General features: G+C 37.0%; 1 protein-coding gene across 1 annotated transcript; it reads left to right on the forward strand.

Annotated features, from left to right (window-relative positions):
- Positions 1–4,936: 4,936 nt before the first annotated feature.
- Positions 4,937–7,132, forward strand: LOC149197614 (UDP-glycosyltransferase 74E1-like). The gene is made up of 2 exons (XM_089405902.1): positions 4,937–5,624; positions 5,775–7,132. Exons 1-2 carry the CDS (start codon positions 5,135–5,137, stop codon positions 6,749–6,751), a joined length of 1,467 nt encoding a protein of 488 aa, XP_089262028.1. The 5' UTR covers positions 4,937–5,134; the 3' UTR covers positions 6,752–7,132.
- Positions 7,133–20,436: the final 13,304 nt, after the last annotated feature.

Here is a 20,436-nt window from a genome sequence, read left to right on the forward strand (position 1 = left end):
AACGCTTTCTCCGTGGGCCAAATGCCCATGAATTTTCAAATGACCGCATAAGTCGCCATGTGATCTCTGTGCACCTGTAGTGCAGGATCATTTAAGACCACCCGGGGTTTAATGTTAGCCTTGGGCTTGCAAGGTCCTATCGTAGACATTTTCACAGTTCTCTGATTGCTATCGCTAGGATTCGTTTCCCTCTTAGCTTCCTTGTGGGTCCCTTCCCTTTCGTGGGAATTGTTGCTTCCCAGCTTGTGAGTGCCAGTTGTCTTTGTCTCTACGTTTGGTGATTTCCGGAAATTATTCAGACTCGCCTCTTTACCTTTGTTTGAAACCACATTACTATAGGAGGGAGTGGAACTCCCTCCTCCAGGCCCTTCCATTGTTACCAGCTCGTTCCTATCGCCCCGTGTTCAAAACCCTAGTGCCTCAGAGCTCTTGCCCTCTCAATCAAATCATGCCTAACTATCTTTCACTATAATAAAGAAGAAGCTATGAAGTTTTTGAATTGATCCATTAAAATTTAACTAGCATTCAATAGCAGCAGTTGTTATTAAGGGGGAGTGTTGGAAATATTAATCCCAACCACCGTCTTAAACACACTGACAAACACCATGCTTGCCCAGTCAACCACTACACAGTTGCATTTTTGAGCGAAGATGGAAGGAATGAAGTCAAAACAGGAGTACAACACGGACTATTCTGCAATACATCATAGAAGTTAAGGCATTTAATGAAGTTTGGTAAATAGATATGGGCAAGCATTCATTGTGGGACTATTGCCCACACTCGACAACACTATTTCCCACACTCCACAACACCTGCATGATTATTGCCCACACTCCACAACACTTGCGTATTAATTATTTTCTCTGTCATGTGTCAGTGTCAAATTTGTATGTTGAGATAAATATGGATGTAAAAGTCATTTGTAATAGTTTTGTGGGGAAGTGAGAGAGAGAGAGAGTCTATGAGTAAAAGTCATTTGTAATAGTTACTCTCCAACCCGTGGTGAAGTGTAAATCATCCTAAACCTTTGTTTTTCACTGTTGATTGAGCTACAGTCTCATATGAATGTATTTTCATGAATTATAATTTAACCCTAAGTTTTATTGTGTTGCTCCAAGCTTTACTATGTTTACTCTATTCTATGGTGAGTAAATTACATGTTTTATTAAACCTCTATGTAGTTGTGATATCTGTCGCCACTAAATTCTCAACAAGACTCCTCTCATGAGCCTTAGCGTAATTTTTTTTATTTTTTTTACAATATTGTAGTTCCAACCAGTCAACCCGTGAGACCTCACTCATCAATGTTGCGGCAGACAATTGGTCGTGAGGGTCGATCCATAAATTTGCAGGTTCCCTGGGTGAGGGAGTCATACATAATGTAGCAGGGCTGGTTGCAGGAGAGCCTTTCCTAGAGTCAAACCGTCCACACAACGGTCGCAATGGCTACAGATATTTCACATGCCAAATGATAGGCGATTAGGATGAGGGACTTGACATGCTAGGGGCAGAATCATACCTATGAGCTCATTCTAGCACATAATTGTAGCAGACGAATTTGTTCGTGGATTCACTAATTATGGAATTGCAACAGGTCGCATGGAACTGTATATTTTCTTATTTCCATTTGATGTTTCGGAAGCTCGTGGAGTTACAGTGTACTGCCCTACAAGCAATTTATGCCGACGGAATCTGGTAGACTTATATTTTAACAGGATCAGAGGTTAATGTTATTTCGGGTTTGCGTAGTGTTTCCTGTAAGGTTGAATCAATTCCTTTGGCATGGTGAGTCATTGTAATTAAATAATCATATGCCATTTACTCATTGTATGGCCCATATGGTATAAACACTTTGAAGGAGTTGATTAAATAAATCCTATGCCTCATATGATGTAAACACTTGAAGTGATCGATTTATGAAGTGTTCGCATTGTATGGTTAATTTGAATTACAAGCATTGAAGTAGCTAACATTATGGAGTGTTTACTCCAGCTAAAAAAATATATTTCAATTGTATTTTGCCTCAATTGTATTTTTCCCTGGGAACCTTAAATATGTAGAACAATTTTTGAGCACCATGAATCACAGTTAGATGTCCTCCACTCTCAAGCATATCCATAGTGATCTGCAAACTGGACAGAACAATGGAGTCACTTGAGAGTCAACTTGGCCTACCCTTATAGCCGATTAGACTTTAGCCGATCCAGAAGCCCCCTTCCTGGTACAAGGATCAAATTCGGAACTTGTGGCCTTAACGCTATGTTTTCTCAAGAATCACAGTTAGATATTCTCCACCCTCTCGAGCATATCCATAGTGATCAGTGATCAAATTTGAAGGGCAGGTCTTAATTTCATTTAGAAGGGCACACATCTAGGTCGCACTTCTATAATGAAAAATATAAAAAAAAAAGCAATTCAATTGACAATAATAAATTATTTTCACCTTTCTTTTTATTTCTTCACAAACAAAAAGATACCACTACGTCAAAGGCTGCATTAGTAAATGAATTACTCTTACACATGTGATTGAGAAATGTAACCACATAAGATCATATTGCGCAGGCCTTGAACTCAGCCACAATTGAACCAACTATAGGGACAAAATCATAGTTGGGAAATTGCATATGAGTACAAAAAATAAACATATAGGCATAATTATATCTTAATGAAATTGAAATAAAAATAAAAATACGAAGAAACAAAAATACTTATATTAAAAGTATATGGAAGGTCTCATTTATAAAATTAAAAATAAATTCTAGCCTATAGAAGAAGTATCAGTGTAATTCTAGCTTATAAACATCAAATTTGACAAACTCACTATTCTATTGTCTATTAAAACTCTTTTGGAAATCTGAGACTTCTAATATTTGCACATCTCAAATTATTGGAACTACAGTCCCTATACTTGGCTGCAAAATTGATACTCCTCATTATTCTCCCTTCTACATGCAGCAAAAGGAGACCTGTCTACGTAGCAAGAAGAGGATCATTATACGCTGGGAAGAGGAGGCCTTAACCAGCCCTAGACACAGTCAAAGAGGAGTCTATATAAGCTGCCCTAGCCACAGTCCTCAAGGTTGATGTAATCCGCAATTAAGGGTGACACTTACACGCTATCAAAGGAGCCCTAACGAAGCCTACTAATCTATTGTTTGATGATGCCCTAATCCGTAGTTATGATGAAGCCCAATTCACAACGAAGGAGAGTTGATCAGTAGTGAACCCATGAGAGTTGATCAGTAGTGAACCCATACACTGTAATAAGGACCCTAAATATGCAGTTTAGAAAGGCTTCTATTTGTTGTCATCTAGCCGCAACAAAGTAGCCATCATACAAAATGAAACTGGAATAAGTTAAGGGACGGTTTGAGCCTCCCTCTTGCAACTGTGTGAGGATGGTTCCTTCTTGTAAGGATGCCGAGTTAAAAGAAGCAGTGGATCAACCTGTTGGGATATCATTGGAAGATCAAGAGTAATGTTTATGCTGCTATAGGAAAACTATGTGTTAGGCTATAGGCCATAACACCACACTCAAATATTTCTTATGGGTATTTGAGGGTTCAGATCATTAGCTTAATCTAACAAGGTGTTGTGTATAATGATGTTGAGGTCTAAGGCTAATTTTGATGACTATATGATGTTGCCTAGAGAAAATGGACTAATTTCTAGATGCGGGGTAATAAAAACCACTGGTATTTCACATCTCATGCTTGTGGATGACTTGTTGTTTTCTAGAAAAATAAGTTAAGCAAACTACAAGCATTCTGTAACATACTTTCCAGATTTGGAGTGGCATCTAGAATTATTATGAACAAAGATAAATCTGTTCTTTGATTACTAGTATCTTGCCTCCAAGTCACTAACACATTTATTAACACTGATACAAGTAACTCATTCAGAAATTGGGAATATGAAAACATACCAGGAACTGAGAATCCGCAAACAAATAAAATCCAATACGTTAGGAAGCCTGTGGAATGCGCTCCTCTCCAAGCATAAATTGTGCTAAAACCTTGCTTGATAGGTGTTTGCTGAATCATGAATCTATGCTTCTCTCCAGTTTAAATCGTTGTCAAACCTTGCTTTGGCCAACCTTCAGGCACAACCCAATAAAATTACAGACCCAATACATGACCCATATTGACATCTAGTGGCTCTCAATTGAAACTACCAAATGAAATGGTATCAAAGGGTAATTGTGAAATAATAATTAATAAGAACTTGGATCATATGCACAATTAGAAAAAACAACTCGAAAAGAAATTGTTGTTTTTTAAATGAGAGTAACTTAGAAACTGCCAAATGTAATGGTATGAAAAGGTAATTTTGACATAATAAGTGATAAGAACTTGCATCATATGCACAATTAGAAAAAACAACCCAAAAAGAAATTGTTGTTTTTGAAATGGGAGTTTCTCAAATGGAATTTAAGTTTTAACATGAAAAGAAATTCACAAATTCAACATTCTTAAAATTTTAATTTCAGAAAAAATAAAATTTAAAAAAATGTTGATAATTTAACAACCCTTCTTAAAAAATTTTAAGATATTATTCCAATTTTTTTTTTTAAATGACAAAAATCATATTTTAAATTTCTTTTGACGTGTAAAAATTTCTCGTTACTTCTCTGACGTGCCAGAGTCCCTTTGAAGGACTCTAACGTGTTCAATTTTGAGGGCTCTGACGTGTTCAATTTTGAACGCCGATAGTGATCTGTGCAAGATGGATAGAACAATGGAGTCACCTGATAGTCAACTTGGCACGCGGGCGGCGGAATCTTATGTCGACCCTCACTTATCCTTCTCGAAGACTTTTTAATTTTCTAAGAGTTAGGTAGTACGGCCACCAAAATATTACGTCAGCGCTTTTGTAATATCTTTTGTCGTTTTACTCCTTGGGAACAATTAGATTAAGGTATCCGTCCTTCCTCACCGTCATATTCCACTACGAGCCATTGTGATCTCTTTGGCACGGCACTGGCACTGGCACGTTCCTGTGATGAGACATTATTGTTGCGGTTGCATACGACTCCTCCAGTACAGCGAACATATATCGTTTAAATTTGGAAGCCTGTTGCCGTTCCTACATGTATCATTATCTTGGTGACTTTCTGTAGTAATCGCGTAGGAGAATGGAATCTTCAGGGGGGCTCCTGTACAGCAATCTTCGCGTTTTGGTGGTGCCCTATCCGTCGCAGGGTCATATCAATCCAATGCTGCAGTTTGCCAAGCGGCTCGCATCTAAAAATCTGCAGGTCACGTTTGTGACGACCGAAGAGAACCGAGAGCGCATGTTACGGGCGCAAGATGCAGTGCCCAGAGCGCCAAACAGGTCTGTGAATCTTCAGTTTGAAACAATCTCGGATGGACTTCCGCTGGATTTCAATCGGTCCAAGGACCGCCAGATGAGGTTCGACATGCTGTGCAGAATGGGAGGACTTACGTTAGCAAATCTCATAGAGAGGCTAAACGCTAAAGGCAGCAATATTTGTTGCATCGTATATGACGCCCTCCTTTCGTGGGTTCCTGAAATTGCAAAGAAATTTAATATTCCCCTCGCTTTTTTCTGGACGCAATCCTGTGCAGTTTACTCCATCTATTACCATTTCAAGAGAGGACTAGGTATGCTTTGAATTAATAGACCTATAGCTTGGTAAATATGCATAACTTATATACAACAACCCTACATATTAACTTCCGAATGGCAGACCAGTTATTTATAGCCCCCCTTATTGAATTTTGGGTTGATTTAATCTTATTTCTTCTTTTCAGCAATCACGGGAAACGGAACAGAGAAGCCGACGGACCTGATAAAAATACCCGGCTTGCCCCTGCTGAAAGTATCAGACTTGCCGTCATTTGTGCAACCCTCTAATTCCGATGCGTTTGTCTTGCGGATTGTTCTTGATGAGTTTAATACTTTATCTGAAGCAACGTGGATACTGGGAAATTCGTTCGAGGGACTTGAATACGAAGAAATTAACTCGATGAAATCGATAGCTCCGATTCGCACCGTCGGCCCTCTCATACCCTCGGCTTTCTTGGATGTACAGAATGACGACGATACAGACTTGGGCGCAGATATGTGGAAAACCACAAACTGCATGGATTGGCTGACTACGAAGGAACCGGCAAGCGTTGTGTACGTTTCCTTTGGAAGCGTTGCTGTTCTTTCCGCAGAACAAACTGAGGAGATAGCTCTTGGGCTGAAGGCTACTGGATATTCCTTCATATGGGTCATTCGTCCATCTTCTTCTAATGGGGTGATTAACAGTGAAGAAAACTTGCCGGAGGGTTTCCTGGCGGAAATATCCGGGCAAGGGTTAGTTGTTCCGTGGTGTCCACAGCTGCAAGTGCTTTCTCATGCGTCCGTTGGTGCATTTATGACGCATTGTGGGTGGAACTCGACGCTGGAAAGCCTCACTATGGGGGTGCCCCTTTTGGCTGTGCCTCAAGCGAGCGATCAGACTACAAATTCACGGTACATTGGGGAGGAATGGAAGACAGGACTGAGATTAGATAAACGATCAGCAGACGGACTCGTAGGGAAGGAGGCTGTGGAAAAAAGTATAAGAATGGTTATGGAAGGCGAACTGGGTGCTGAGCTCAGGGAGAACGCTTTACGGTGGAAGAAATTATCCAGGGAAGCAATGGGAGAAGGCGGATCTTCCAATGGAAATATTGAAGAATTTGTTAAAGATATTGTTGGCAGAGCATCGTCATCGGTATTGTCATTGTCATCCTGTTGATGTGATCATGGATTCCTGGATGAATAAGAGGGCACCGCGATTCAACTAGTCGCTGCTTTGCCTTATGGAAAAGAAGGTGGATATGCGCATAGTCACTGAGAGAGAAACTTTTATATTAATTGCACTTCCTCGTTTTATATTTATTATCAGTGAAGGCAATCAGGAAAAACAGGTTTTGGTTTGCGTTTTGTACTCCAGTTTGTTGCTCAAGTGAAAATCTAGAAAACCGATTTTGATTGAGGTCAATGCCTTTTCCATATACATTTTGATTAATGATAGAATGGCCGAGCTATGGTTTTTGATATAATCATACAACTGCAGTGATATAAATTGTTATATTCTAATATGCATTAAAATTATTAAATTATTATTATATTCTAATATGCATTAAAATTATTAAATTATGATGGGCACAGGATGAAAGGAAAATTATATTATACACTATTTTAATAGGTTTATTTTTAATTTATAAATTATTATTATTATAATATTATGATGAATATCATGATTGATTAATATTATATGATGATGATGATGATTCGTCCACTAAGATTAATGGGACCTCAAGAAAAGAAAGAGAATTTAAGTGTAATTATTCAAAATCTTGTTTTTGTGATAAAAAAGAAGAGAAAGAAGCTCTGCAAGATCGCTATAGTTGGGATGGCTTAATAAGTCAAGAAGTTTGGAAGTGTGGCATATCTTAGCGAATGTGAGTAAGAGTTATGCAATCTAAAAGGAAGTGTTTTTCATTTTCCACCTTCTTAGTATCTCAAATATGAGAGATTCTATCATCTAAGCGAGTCTTGGGAGTAGACCACCCCTCTGTTTCACTTCGAAGCTCATGAGAATTAGTTCTTATCCTAGCAAGGTTCATTTTTTTCTTAGTGTTGGTCAACACAGAGAGATAATTTTAGTTATCAAGGGCGGGGTTGATCACCTCCTTATAGTATGGGAGCTTCCCTTTACCCTCCACCTCCTTATGATCCCACAACTTGTCCTTAAAATTAGACGTAATAGTATCTTTGACACTATCCTTCCTTCCCATGATGATCTTCTCCTTAATCCCCCAATGTTTGAGCAAAGATTGGGCATCCTTATTCCGCCCGCACTTGAGGCAAAGGTGGGGATTTTGACTAAAGCTAGAAGCAATTTTTGGGAGCCTCTTAGATTCCATGTTGTAAAGCTTCTTCTTATACATCAGATATCTAAACATAGTCATACTTTCAATGGCAGACATGTCAACTTTGATCAAGAGGATAGGATAGGGAGTATTTTCCTAGATCTTTAGGTTGTAGGTTAAGAATTGCTTTTGAATCATCTCAAACTTTCTCCATGACTCTCTGGATATACTGCAACCCCAAACTTCACATCCATATAAGACAATGGGGGTGACGAGAGTCTCAAAGAGGAAGCTTTTTTTACTCCAAATGCAAAGATCAACATACTTAGAATTGTTTTCAAGCTCTTAATAAGATTTCCAACCTCCAATAATCATTTTCTTGATGCTATAATTCCAGTTGAGCCGATGAGGAAAGTCAACACCAAAATATTTGTAAGAATAAAGCTACTCTAAACAATGGTTATCATATATGAAATTACCATGAGTGATCTTTTTTGATTTAATGATCATGACTTTAGTCTTGTCATTATTAATTGTCATATGAAGAGTCTTAAGCTGCTTGTCTAGGTCATCATGGCTTTTTGCAAGAAGAACGATATCATCAACATAAAGGAGAAGAGCAATGATTATACCAGTGAGCTCGGTGCTCTTGCATCTTGCAGTTTCCAGACACTCTTCAAGCTTATCAATGTAAATGCAAAAAAGGGTAGGAGATAGGGGACACCCTTGCTTAACCCTAATATTGCATTTAATATCTTTAGATCACCCTTTGTTGGTCCTAAGCTTGGCAATGGCAGTCTCGTAGAGGCGGATCACAACAATCCACAGTTTAGGAGGAACCATGATCTCTTCAAGTCTCTCTCAGAGCTTATCTCGAGGAACAGTGTTGAAAGATTTTCTAAAGTCCATAAAACAACAAAATAGATTTTCTTTACTATTGTGACATTCCTTTTCAATTATCTTGAGAGTGACAAGATGGTCGATAATCGAGTGATGTCTCCTAAAACCAGCGTTCTCTTTAGCTCTTTTACCATGCTTTTCAAGTGAAAGGTTAAGTTTCTTTTCCAAAATGAGCTCATATAGCTTGGCTAAGATGTGGCTAATCACAATGGTCCTGTAGTGAGAGGGAAGACTTTTGTCCCCATTCTTAAAGATAGGCACAATAAGAGTTTGCATCCAAAGCTCAGGGAAGCCATGGTGTGCAGCCAAATTGAGAAGCTTGTGGAGATGGGAATGAAGATAGATATTCTCATTTTAAAGATCTCAGCTTGACATCCTTCAATATCTTTAGCTTTCCCATTAACGAGCTTATTAATCCCATAATCAACGTCTTCTAGAAAAAATAATTTTTCCTTAATAAAAGTGTTTAAGATGATGCCCATGGTGTGGAGAAAGTCATACAACTTCTTAAGATAATTGTCCTATTTTCTAAAAAGACAAAATGATTATTTTTAATTTTAGGAACAAACCTATTTGGCCAAAAGTTTGTGGAAACAAAGTCTAAAAAAGTGTAATAATTTTTATTACATTTATACACGTTTACTTTTTTAATAAATAAATTCAATTAAAATTATAAAAAAACAATAACTATTTTAATTAAAATTATAAAAAAGAATAACTGTTTTCAGAATACTTGCTTAAATAAAAATAATATAATAATTTAGAATCATTAAATGGCAAGGATTAGATTGTAAAATTGGCGAAATCTCACTTTTTTTAAAGTGAGACATCGAATTGTTAGTCCTGGTATTTCAATACTTTGATCTTTGGCACTAATTAAATGAAAAAAGCTTCATTCCTTAATGAAACATCAAGAAATTTAGTGATTTTAATTTTGTGTCTCTCTAGTATTTTCATTAAGTTATTTTAATAATTTATATAGTTTGAGGTTTGACATTAATGGAAAAAACTTGTTTTTTCTTTAATTCTCAAGTATTATGAAATTTAATAATTTTAATATTTTATCATTTTATTATGTTTTTATGAGTTAAATGTAATTTTCTTAAAATGACAATTTTTTTATGAATAATTTTAGTTTAAATTGTTTTATTTTTTCCTTTATTTATTTCTCTAATATTTCGACATGTATATAGTTTTAGTAAATCAAATTGTTTGGGGATAGAGGTATCTTTTTTGAATAATTTTAGTTTAAATTGTTTTATATTTATTTCTCTAATATTTCGACATGTATATAGTTTTAGTAAATCAAATTGTTTGGGGATAGAGGTATCTTTTTTGGTTAAATATAAGTGATTATTTATTTTTTGGAGTTTTTTTATTAGGCTATAGAATATACAATAAATAAAATAGCTAGTCACTTTATGTATTTTGGAAATTTTCATTAGTTGTTAGGCTATAAAATTGAAGTTCTTTGAAACAAGTAATATATATTTTTATAAATTGATAATTAAAAATTAAATAAAAAACTTTTTTCATACAATTTTTGCCTCTGGTTTTCTATGAGTAGCTTTTTGATATGCAAAAGGTGTAACATGCTCCCGAATCTTCTCTTGCTTATCCTATTTTGAAATTTTTTTTTCACCCTTCTTTGAACTTCACCTTCTCCTTGACTGGATAAAACTTCAGAGGAGGTTGAACAACCTTCCTTACCAACTATGGCTAATGGGTCCCCTTCTTTGTAGCATCATCCCCTTTGTTGGCACCACCTTGCATTACGACTCCTACCTGTGGTTGATTTATCGATGGTTCAATAACGATCATATGAACATTTGGCCCCTTCTTTTTTCACCACTTTGTAAGCAACTAGCTGCATTCTTTTGTTGCATGGTCCAACACCTCTAATAGGTGCATGTTCAGAATAGTTTAGGAATTTCATGTGCAAGGTGCCCCTATTGACCACAATTGTAACATACAATGGGACCTTGACCCCTTCAAAATCATTCTCTTACTCTTGTTGGTCATTCGAGACCGTTAGTGGTCATTCCTTCTCCTCAACCTGACTAGTTATACTATCCAACCTCACTATGTCGTTGTTGGTTGTAGCTTGTTGTCAATGGTTCATTTCCCTTTTGTCCTTACACTCAAAATGAGTCCAAATTACACTTGTGCATTGGCTCTAGTTAATGGCAATGGTGTACATCATGTCCAATAGATATGCAATAATAATAATAAAAATTGCACATTAAAGTTTTATACTTCTACATCATAGGGAATTTCTGCGCGGTGTGACCCTAAACTTGAAGACCTCACACCAAAGGCCTCTTCCTTGCAAATGCACGTTAGATGCACTCATTTCGATGTAATTTGTTAGTAGCTTACACTCATTTCTATGGTTTCCTTCCATTTTGTAGATAATACACCATACCTCCTCGTGATTCTCCTTCCCCTTAGTCAAATATTGCAGCTGAAGAGTTAGCACGACAAGTTGAGTTTGAACTTGCACTATTCTGCTACTTTCCCCAGCTCTTGCTGGAGAGGTCTCTAGCTTTAGCACAATTTTGATTTCCTTTGATTATGAAATAATTCGTTACTGTGTTAAGGGAATTCTAATGTGTGGGGGTAGTCTGAAAATGAACCTCTCCTTGTGCTACACACCTGGGATTTCAAAGGTTAACATATCCTTCAAAATTTGGAATCTCTGGTTGAAATCCCAAAAAGACTCATCTAGACCCTAGTTAATCTCTTTCATCTCCATAATGCATTGATATTTTGACTTCTACTTATAAAACTCCTTGATAAGATCCTTCTTGATATCATCCAATGGCCTAGTCTTCCCATATAGAGTCGTTCTTTTATACTTCATTGACCGAGTTAACACACGGTCCCTAAATGTAATCTCTAGTTGCATGATCCTAGTTTCCATGTCTTCGACTCTCTTTGCAATCAAAATAACTTCACAGACAAAACAATTCTTGTTTTGGTTCCTCCTTCCTAGCACCACAGAACATAAGAATCCTGAAATTTACTCCTTCCATTGTGCTCTGTGAAGTGCTTCCCAACAAAGGGTTTCCTCCTATACTTGATACATCTTTAGACAAATGCATGCTATTCTATGTAGCAAACTATACTCGAATGCTTTGTGACAGTCCTCTTGATGTCCTTCAAACTCCAGTACTACTACTACCTCTGACTCCTTGACTCTGATTACCTACTACAATATTCATGATGTTATGTTAAGTACTTACCTCAATATTCATAAAAGCGAACAAGATAGTGGGATCGACACAAGGCATGGTTTGACCAGGTTGATTAGGATGCATGAACTTTATACTCCTCGGGCTAAGGTGTTGGTATTATCCCTCCTATGGTTCAATGCAAAGTGTGATGAACTACGTTCCTTTAGGACTTTGCTCACTTGTGCTACTTCTCATCCTCTTCTTGCCCCTCTCCTTAGACTTCTCCTTGTGGAAGGCATTAGCATTGACTAGATTCCTTCCACATCACTGCGCCAAAACCTTCATCAAGTTCTCAACGTGCCACCATCCATTTCCTCTACCTCCATCCTATCTTGATGGTTCCTTCCATCTGCAACTCCTCCACACACCTTCTAATTCTGACACATTCTTTTAATAACTTCCTAATCCTTTCCCCTCTCTACTTCCATCCAAGGTATCCTCGCCTTAGACCACCTCCCATTTCTCCCCCAACTTTGCCATAGCATGCAAACAACTTAGCCATCCAAGACATCATATACCATCAATAAATTTTCGTGATAAAAAATAATAATATTTTCAAGGCTAGAGGTATCAACCAGATATATCTTCCTCATGGGTCCTGCAAGAATTTTATCTATGTTATGTTGTGTGTCACTATTGACTCGATTACAAACTCAACAATGTATCCTTCAAGTACACTTTCAAACCAAAAATCCACAACATGAGAAATCTTGTTTCTTAACACTTTCAATTGGCTCACCCATGTTGGAGTCCATTTTCATAGTCCAACATGTTGGTAGGTTTGATTCCTATCTAGTAGCCATTGAATCCACTCTTTCAATATCATCATAAATTTTGCAAAAATATCTCATGGAACTTAGTTAGCATGTATTTCTACAACCAATCTTCTGTGTTGATTTTTTGGTCCTTTATCTCATTTACCCTAAACTCATGTTGCTTTTACTTAAACCACCATGTGATTTATTCCTTCTTCAGATTCCATGGCTTTGACGTCCTTATTACGTGGTAATCCCATCATACAATGATCTCAGTCTCGACAATGGAAACAATTGTTGGCAGGAGGTTAGTCAGGCCTGATTTGGCATGTAGTATTGCCCAACAAAACCTTCTCTAGCACCGGTCCTTTTGGCATCACGCACGAAGTGGATGAACTCTCACCCAAGGTGTCTATGGAGGATAGCTAGAACTAAGTTTTTGCAATCAAATGGGATCTCTACACATACATTCTGAGACTTATAAGCTAGTTTTCTAAACTCCTAAAATACACATGACAACGTTCCGAAAAGTGCACTTAGTTCCTATGCTATGCAACGCTCTATGAAAGCACAAATCCAACAAAATTCATTATACAGAGAAGAAATAATAAAGAGCATGCGTAAATCATATTTTTGGATCTAGTAAAACCATAAACAAATATAGAGAACAACCCAATCATAACTTCAATTACTTCATAAAAAGGATGTGCACTGTGCTACAAACGGATACTCCATAAAGTGCCACGACATCCTAACATCCATGTTAGTAAAGAAAATTACAAACTTTAACAAAATAGAGTATCAACTAGATTTTTTCATGCCAAACATTCAGACACAATACCAACTTGGAGACTTGAGCACAAACATTTAAACATAAAACTATCAAAGAGACTTGGTCAAATGGCAACAATCTGCAAAAACAAAACACTAGCTGACCAAAATATTCTCCACTAAGTGACTAGCTGATTGGCTTAAATAAGTGAGGGCTAACCCATGAGATTAATAAGTCTCATCGTTTTATATATCCATGCCATCATCCTCATTATCATTCATCCAAATTTTCTCCAGCTCGACCAATATCCTATGTTAACCTAACTACCGTGATGGTCCCTGACAGGATAGTCTAGCTATCCCACATGTCCTATTCAACATTTGGTCCATATTCAAATATATTCTAATAGTTTCTTCTCCACCCACCATCTTTCCTATTTCAGTAGATATCTTCCAACAATGCCTCATCATGGAGATTCTTTCCACTTTTTCATAACACCTTTAGATCCTAACTTTCATGATTTGATTCTACACACATTCTTATATAGATGGGAATCTAATTTATCTGCACGGTATTCCTCCTACATAGTGTCTGCCTATCCCATATAATATTCCATCTTATCTTGTAGTGTGTTCAATCCTCATATATAGGTAAAATTTAAGAAATTTTAAAATTTTACTACATGGCCCCAACTAATACCCTCAAGAATTTGAGAGCTAAATTAAGAAGTTATAAGGCTAAGAATGAAAATGTCATTAAAGTGTAAGGAAGGAAATCATAGATGAATTCATACCTTATCATATCTACAAATGAAAAAGAAACATAAGCTTGGTGACAACTATATAGGAAAACATAAATCCAAGCAAAATCCATCTAAAATATTAAATCATGGATTAAAAACTAATAAGAATGCAAGTAAACCCACAATGAGTGGAGATACCAGACCTAGCAATTCGAAAAAAGAGTCAAGCAGCTATTACTAGTTGTCTAGTGCTTTAACCAGAAGACACAAATAGCAAAGGAGAAGTGAGAATAGACAAATATCGAAAGAGTTCAATAAAGAAAACCCCCTGCCTATGACGAAGAAATTAAGAAGGTTGAAGAGGAAGAATCCTCACTATTGGGATTAAGTAAATATTTCAATATCTGTCACTATCTAAAAACATGAAGGCTAGGGTAACCATTTTCAACTTGAAGGGGAAATTTTATATACAGTGGGAAGATCTTAAAAATGTCAAAGGAATTATAGAAAATGAACTATCGTGGAGAAATTTTGAAAATTATTTTTTTTATAACTACCTGTCTGAAAGGTACTATCCCAACAAAATTAAAGATTCTCATGAACATAAGCTGGGGAAGCTTACATTGGATGCTTCTACCAATATATTTTTGGAGTTTTTGAGGTATGTGCCATATATTAAATATGAGAAGGTGAATATCCAGAAGTAACGCAATGGGTTACCATAGTCCTTCCAATATAGCATTGATTTTGATGAGCTAAGGACCTTGAAGGAAACCATCCGAAAGGCTAAGTATTGTTATAATCAATCCAAGAATATGGTTGTGTTTGAAATAGACTCAAAGAAGAAGGAAAAGACTAGTTTTAAAACAGAAGTACCAAAATCCTTAGGACGTAAGAAAGGAGGGAAAAATGTTAAGTTCCCCACTCCTGGTAAGAGTTTCACTATTTCTGTTAGATATCACCTTATTAAATAGTGAGATAAGAGGATGAGGATCCCAAGAGAGTTCCATTATAGTATGATAAGAAGAAGGATTGTCCTCTCCAACAAAAAAACAACAAGAGGTTGTATAATGTCCAAGAGGCAATGACAATGAGCGATGCAACACAAAACATATCTCATATTTATGTGGCAATGGAAAACACAAAATAAAATCATTAAGCTATTATGATTGAAATGGAAGGTATGATTAGCAACATGTCTATTTCAATTTTAATCAATTTATGTTCAAATTTCAATTATATTAGTCCAAAACTTGTAGGCATCTACAAATTCCAAAGCAAGCACCATGCAAAGTTGTGCCTGATCCAACTAGACATGAAGACAAAAATGAAAGTCATATATTGGGTGGAATAGTGACACCTAGAACTAGGTGGCATGTACACAACAATGACCCTCACTTTGTTACTTGATGTAGGAGCATCAAGGCCTAGCCAAAAAAGTGATGGAGTGGTCACAGGTTGTGGCTAATGCAAGTTTGGAGGAAGACTTGGTTGTTTAATTTGTATTAATTTCAAATAAATGTAAGTAGTTAATTATTGCCTAATTCTGAACTGAATTGATAATAAATGGAAAGTGATCCTCCCTGTGTGGAAATTAATCCAAGCAGTTAGAATGATTAGTTAGAGTAGGATTTGATTTCTTAAAATATAGTGAATTCCTTCATTTGTGGAAGGAAATTGTTAGACAGAGCATATATGTGTTTCCTTTTTTTTCTGAAAGAAGATTAGAGAGAGGAGGAGGATTAGAGAGGATTGGAGAGTATTGTAAGCCTACGAGTAGCGTAGGATAAGAAGGCTGCTAACTAGAATAATCAGGCCAAAAAGGGGCAGACAGCCTCAAACTTGTAATTATGTGTTTATGTGTGTATATACAGAGAAATGAATGAATCGGGAGTGAAAGAGAGTGGAGCGAGAGTGGAGACACAGTGAGTGGATTGTATTTTTGGGACATAGCTCTTTTTCTATGTAATCAGGCCTAAGGCTGAGACTCTATAATTTTTTATTATGAATAAATCAGTGTTGTGGGCATAATTATATAAACAGTGGTTGAGGCCTCGTGTTATGAAACCAGCTCAAGAAAAAGATAGAAAAGGTAGATCAACGCCTTAGAATTCAGCCTCTTCGAGGGGGCAACCTCCTTTACATTACATAAATGAACAATTCATGGATGATACAAATGAAAAAACCTCCTTTCTATATAGGAGTCTAAGGGGTCACAACATAATCAGAGCCGACATAACAATAATAATGTAAGGGCACAATAATAACAATAGTGGGCTTCTATGGGGCACAATAGTAACAATATGGGCACTACATGGGTACATCAATATAATAAGTGGGTTATACTAATAAAAATAAGGGGTTACATTAGTAGTATAGGGGCCTAACATGCCCCTCTCTTTCAAAAAGCGTTGTCCTCAACGCTTGAGTAGTTCTTGATGCTTCTGTATAAAATTCTTTTCCTCCCATGTGGAATATTCAGCGGGTAAGTTCTTCCACTTGATGAGATACTCTGAAATTGATCGATTTCGTAGCTGTCGCGTTCTTGTCTCTGTGACTACTCCAGGTTCCAATATGATTTTTCCTTCCTCTTCAATTTCTGGCAATATTGTTTGAATTGGGATCTTTTGCAACTTTTGAATAAGTGGCCATACTTCGTCGTCCTTCTTCCATTCATCCCTTGCTTCGTTTATCCAATTTGGTTGGCTAATATAAATAGCACAAAACAATGCTTCCACATCCTCATCCTTGAAGAGTCTTCCCATTCGGTAAGGTCGCCATTTTTTAAGTGCATGTAGTATTGCCAACATTTCCTTCTCATAAATAGCTTGCTTGAGATGTAACAGTAAAAATACCCAATCACCTACATCAAAACATTTTTCACTACGATGTTGATCTACTTGTTGTTTCGTTTGATTTTGCACCGAAGTGGCGTTATCCTTTAAAAGTTGGAGAACTTGTTGTTGATGCTTGATGTTATCTTTCACTGCTTGAACCTTTTTCTTCTTGATATGTCCTTCTATCTCTAGAGTTTGAGGAGTGGTAATTTCTTCCAATCCTTTGCAAGATGTGGTTGGATTCATTTCTTGATGCTCGATGTGATCTTTCACTTCTTGAACATTTTTCTTCTTTATATGTCCTTCTATCTTGATAGTTTGAGGAGTGGTAATTTTGAACAATGAATTACAAGATATGGTTGGATTCATTTCTTCTTTCTCAATGCGATCTTTCACATCTTGCACCTTTTTCTTCTTGATATGTCCTTCTATCTTGAGAGTTTGAGGAGTGGTAATTCTTGCGAATGCTTTACAAGATATGGTCTGATTCATTTCTTCTTTCTCTGGGGTGGGGTCTTGGCGTATATCTTCTTCTTTTGATGTTTCTTGATTCTTTTCTTCCTACTCTTCATATTATATGTAAAATAATTTCTTCTCAGCACACTTATGACCTTTAGTGCATTTGCTATCACAATTGTAACAAAGCCCTTTTTCTCTTTTTTCTTCCAATTGTTGTGGTGTAACCCTTGTAGGTTGTGGAAGGCTAGGAGAAACAACACTTCCATCTTTATAGTTGTAAGGGGTACGCTTCTTGGTTTCCATAATTTTGCTTTCCACTATGTCACACATCCATTTTACTCTTTCCAGTTGTTGTGGTGTTGCTCTAAAGAAGGTGTTGCTCTTTGTATCCTCATAATGTGCTATCATTTCCTCCGTGAAAATTGACCACGTAACAAGTTGTTTACGAGAACAAAGCCCTTCGTACCATAAAAATTGATCTGGTTCTAAATATGAAGATGCAATACATACCTTTTGTAACAGTTGTACACCATGTAGATCAAAATATTGCTCCATCTGAAGTATCCAATTTATCGGATCCTTGCCATCAAACTTCCTCATCTTGCTTTTTCTTGATTTTAGGAGCTCGACCTTGAAATGACTGTAACTCTGTACTTGCGGATCTTTGAGTTCTGAAATTGTGACCTATAGTAGCCCTCTGTGTCGTCTTTCCAATGCCAATAGTCTGATCCAAATTGGATTCTCCAAGAAAGAGTTATGCACAATCTCCCGCAGTGACCTGATTATAGACTAGTTCAATAGAGCGAACTTGTATGAAGTGCCACATGTCACTTTTTTGACCTTTGAATCTGAAAAATATATACAAGAAAACTACCGTCCGTCATATTTTTGTACCTTCTTACGAAATTTCAATCCGATGCTCAGAAAGAAATTTATGACGATTTTCCCTAGGTCACCTGTTTGGAATGTAATTCAGGAGTCTGCAAAAAGACCAACTTCCTTAGATCATATCTCCGCAAATATAGCGCGAAAATCTCTGAAATTCGGACCTAAGGTTCAGCGCGTTTTCTTCTAAAATGTGTTTTTTTTGCAACTTCTGAGACGTCGCAGGAAAAAATTTATAGCAAAAATGCCACGATGACCTGTTTGGAGCAGCGAAACCCCAGAATCCAAAGCTCCGATACCAAATGTTATGAAACCAGCTCAAGAAAAAGATAGAATTGATAGATCAACGCCTTAGAATTCAGACTCTTCGAGGGGGTAACCTCCTTTACATTACATAAATGAACAATTCTTGGATGATACAAATGAAAAGACCTCCTTTCTATATATAGGAGTCTAAGGGGTCATAACATAATCAGAGCCGACATAACAATAATAATGTAAGGGCACAATAATAACAATAGTGGGCTTCTATGGGGCACAATAGTAACAATATGGGCACTACATGGGTACATCAATATAATAAGTGGGTTATACTAATAACAATAAGGGGTTACACTAGTAGTATAGGGGCCTAACACCTCAAATGCTTGGTTTTCTCTATATTTGGATGATAGTTGTGCTGGCTCTGTGTCTTACATACTTTATACTAGACACATTGTGTTAAAAGATCAATCGATGAGTTCATTACATCATTTTGGTTCCGCAAGTGGAAAACCCAAAATACACTAAATATCGAGCGAAAAACACATTCGGATTGAGAATATGAACTTCAAATTATTATGGGCGGAAGTTTTTAATGCTATCGGGTCTGTAGAACCCAAATCGCATCGCTCTAGTATAAAATAAATGACTTGTTGCATCGTTGAAGTCCAATATCACGACATAACTGGACCCGAAATGTTATATGGAAGGTTTGATAGTCTATCGGGTCTGAATTCGTTATCGCATCGGCGTTCAGGAGCATTGAAGTGTTAAGCAGTGCGATCGCTGATGGTGATTAGCGATAATCGTATCAGACCTCTGCCAAAGGGAAGCATCGATAGTGTAGATCCTACGACTGCGATTGCCGATAAGGCGATTTGATCTGGACCATTAGATCTCATCGCTCCAGATCAATAGTCACAAATGCTCGGTGCGTTGACTTTTGGTACTGCGAGCGTGCCAATAAACAAAAGGTATAAATCAATGTTTTTTGTGGTTTTTCATTGTATTTAGGTTAAAAGAAATACAGTCACATTGTATTAAAAAGGGTGATCCACGGGGTGATTTGGCTTTTGTGAGAAGTTTAGGTTTTGATTGCGTCATTTTGGTATTAGAGCAAGAAAAAGCAACGACCTTTCCTATGAGAAGGACGTCGGGCTTATGGAGATTTATGATACAAAGGTATGAAAGTAGCAGTAGTTGAATGAATGGCAATGTTGGGCACAAGATTACAGTAGTGAGACTGTAGAAGAACTTTTGGGAAGTTCTTAGAGATTGTAGCTGAACCTTATTCCAACTGAGGCTTGGAATAGATAAGGACAGAGGAGTCCTTAAGAGTAGTGAGTGTAGCAACTAGAGAGAGAGCAAGATTGCTCAGTGCAAGTTCTAAGGAAAGAGGACTTGGAGACCAGGCAGAGGAGAAGCTTGGTGAGAAGATCAACTTAGGAGGAAGTTGATTGGCTGCAAGTTTAGAAACTCACACAGAAAATAAGATGGCTATGGAGAGTCAAATGGAATGTTCAAAAGAAGGCTACAAGATGAAGGAGAAGGATGCTCAAAAAATCCATTGGAAACAGATGAGTCAAGCAAAGATTGACAAGGAAATGGTTGAAATAAGAGAAGAACTCGATGTGTTAGTAATGCTACTAGAGGAGAACCAAAGACAAGGTCGGGTATTGAAGAGAAAGCCAGTGAAGTGGCCTAAGTTGCAGAGAAGG

The sequence above is a fragment of the Pinus tabuliformis genome, chromosome 2_2 (genome assembly GCF_031772625.1).
Source record: "Pinus tabuliformis cultivar Carrire ecotype Pingquan chromosome 2_2, CPIR1, whole genome shotgun sequence".
Lineage (NCBI taxonomy): Eukaryota > Viridiplantae > Streptophyta > Pinopsida > Pinales > Pinaceae > Pinus > Pinus tabuliformis.

Excerpts from the sequence above, each read along its gene's own strand:
- LOC149197614 (XM_089405902.1), top strand. The coding sequence starts at position 5,135 with ATGGAATCTTCAGGGGGGCTCCTGTACAGCAATCTTCGCGTTTTGGTG. Across the intron at positions 5,625-5,774 it reads CCATTTCAAGAGAGGACTAG|CAATCACGGGAAACGGAACA; the intron begins GTATGCTTTGAA and ends TCTTCTTTTCAG.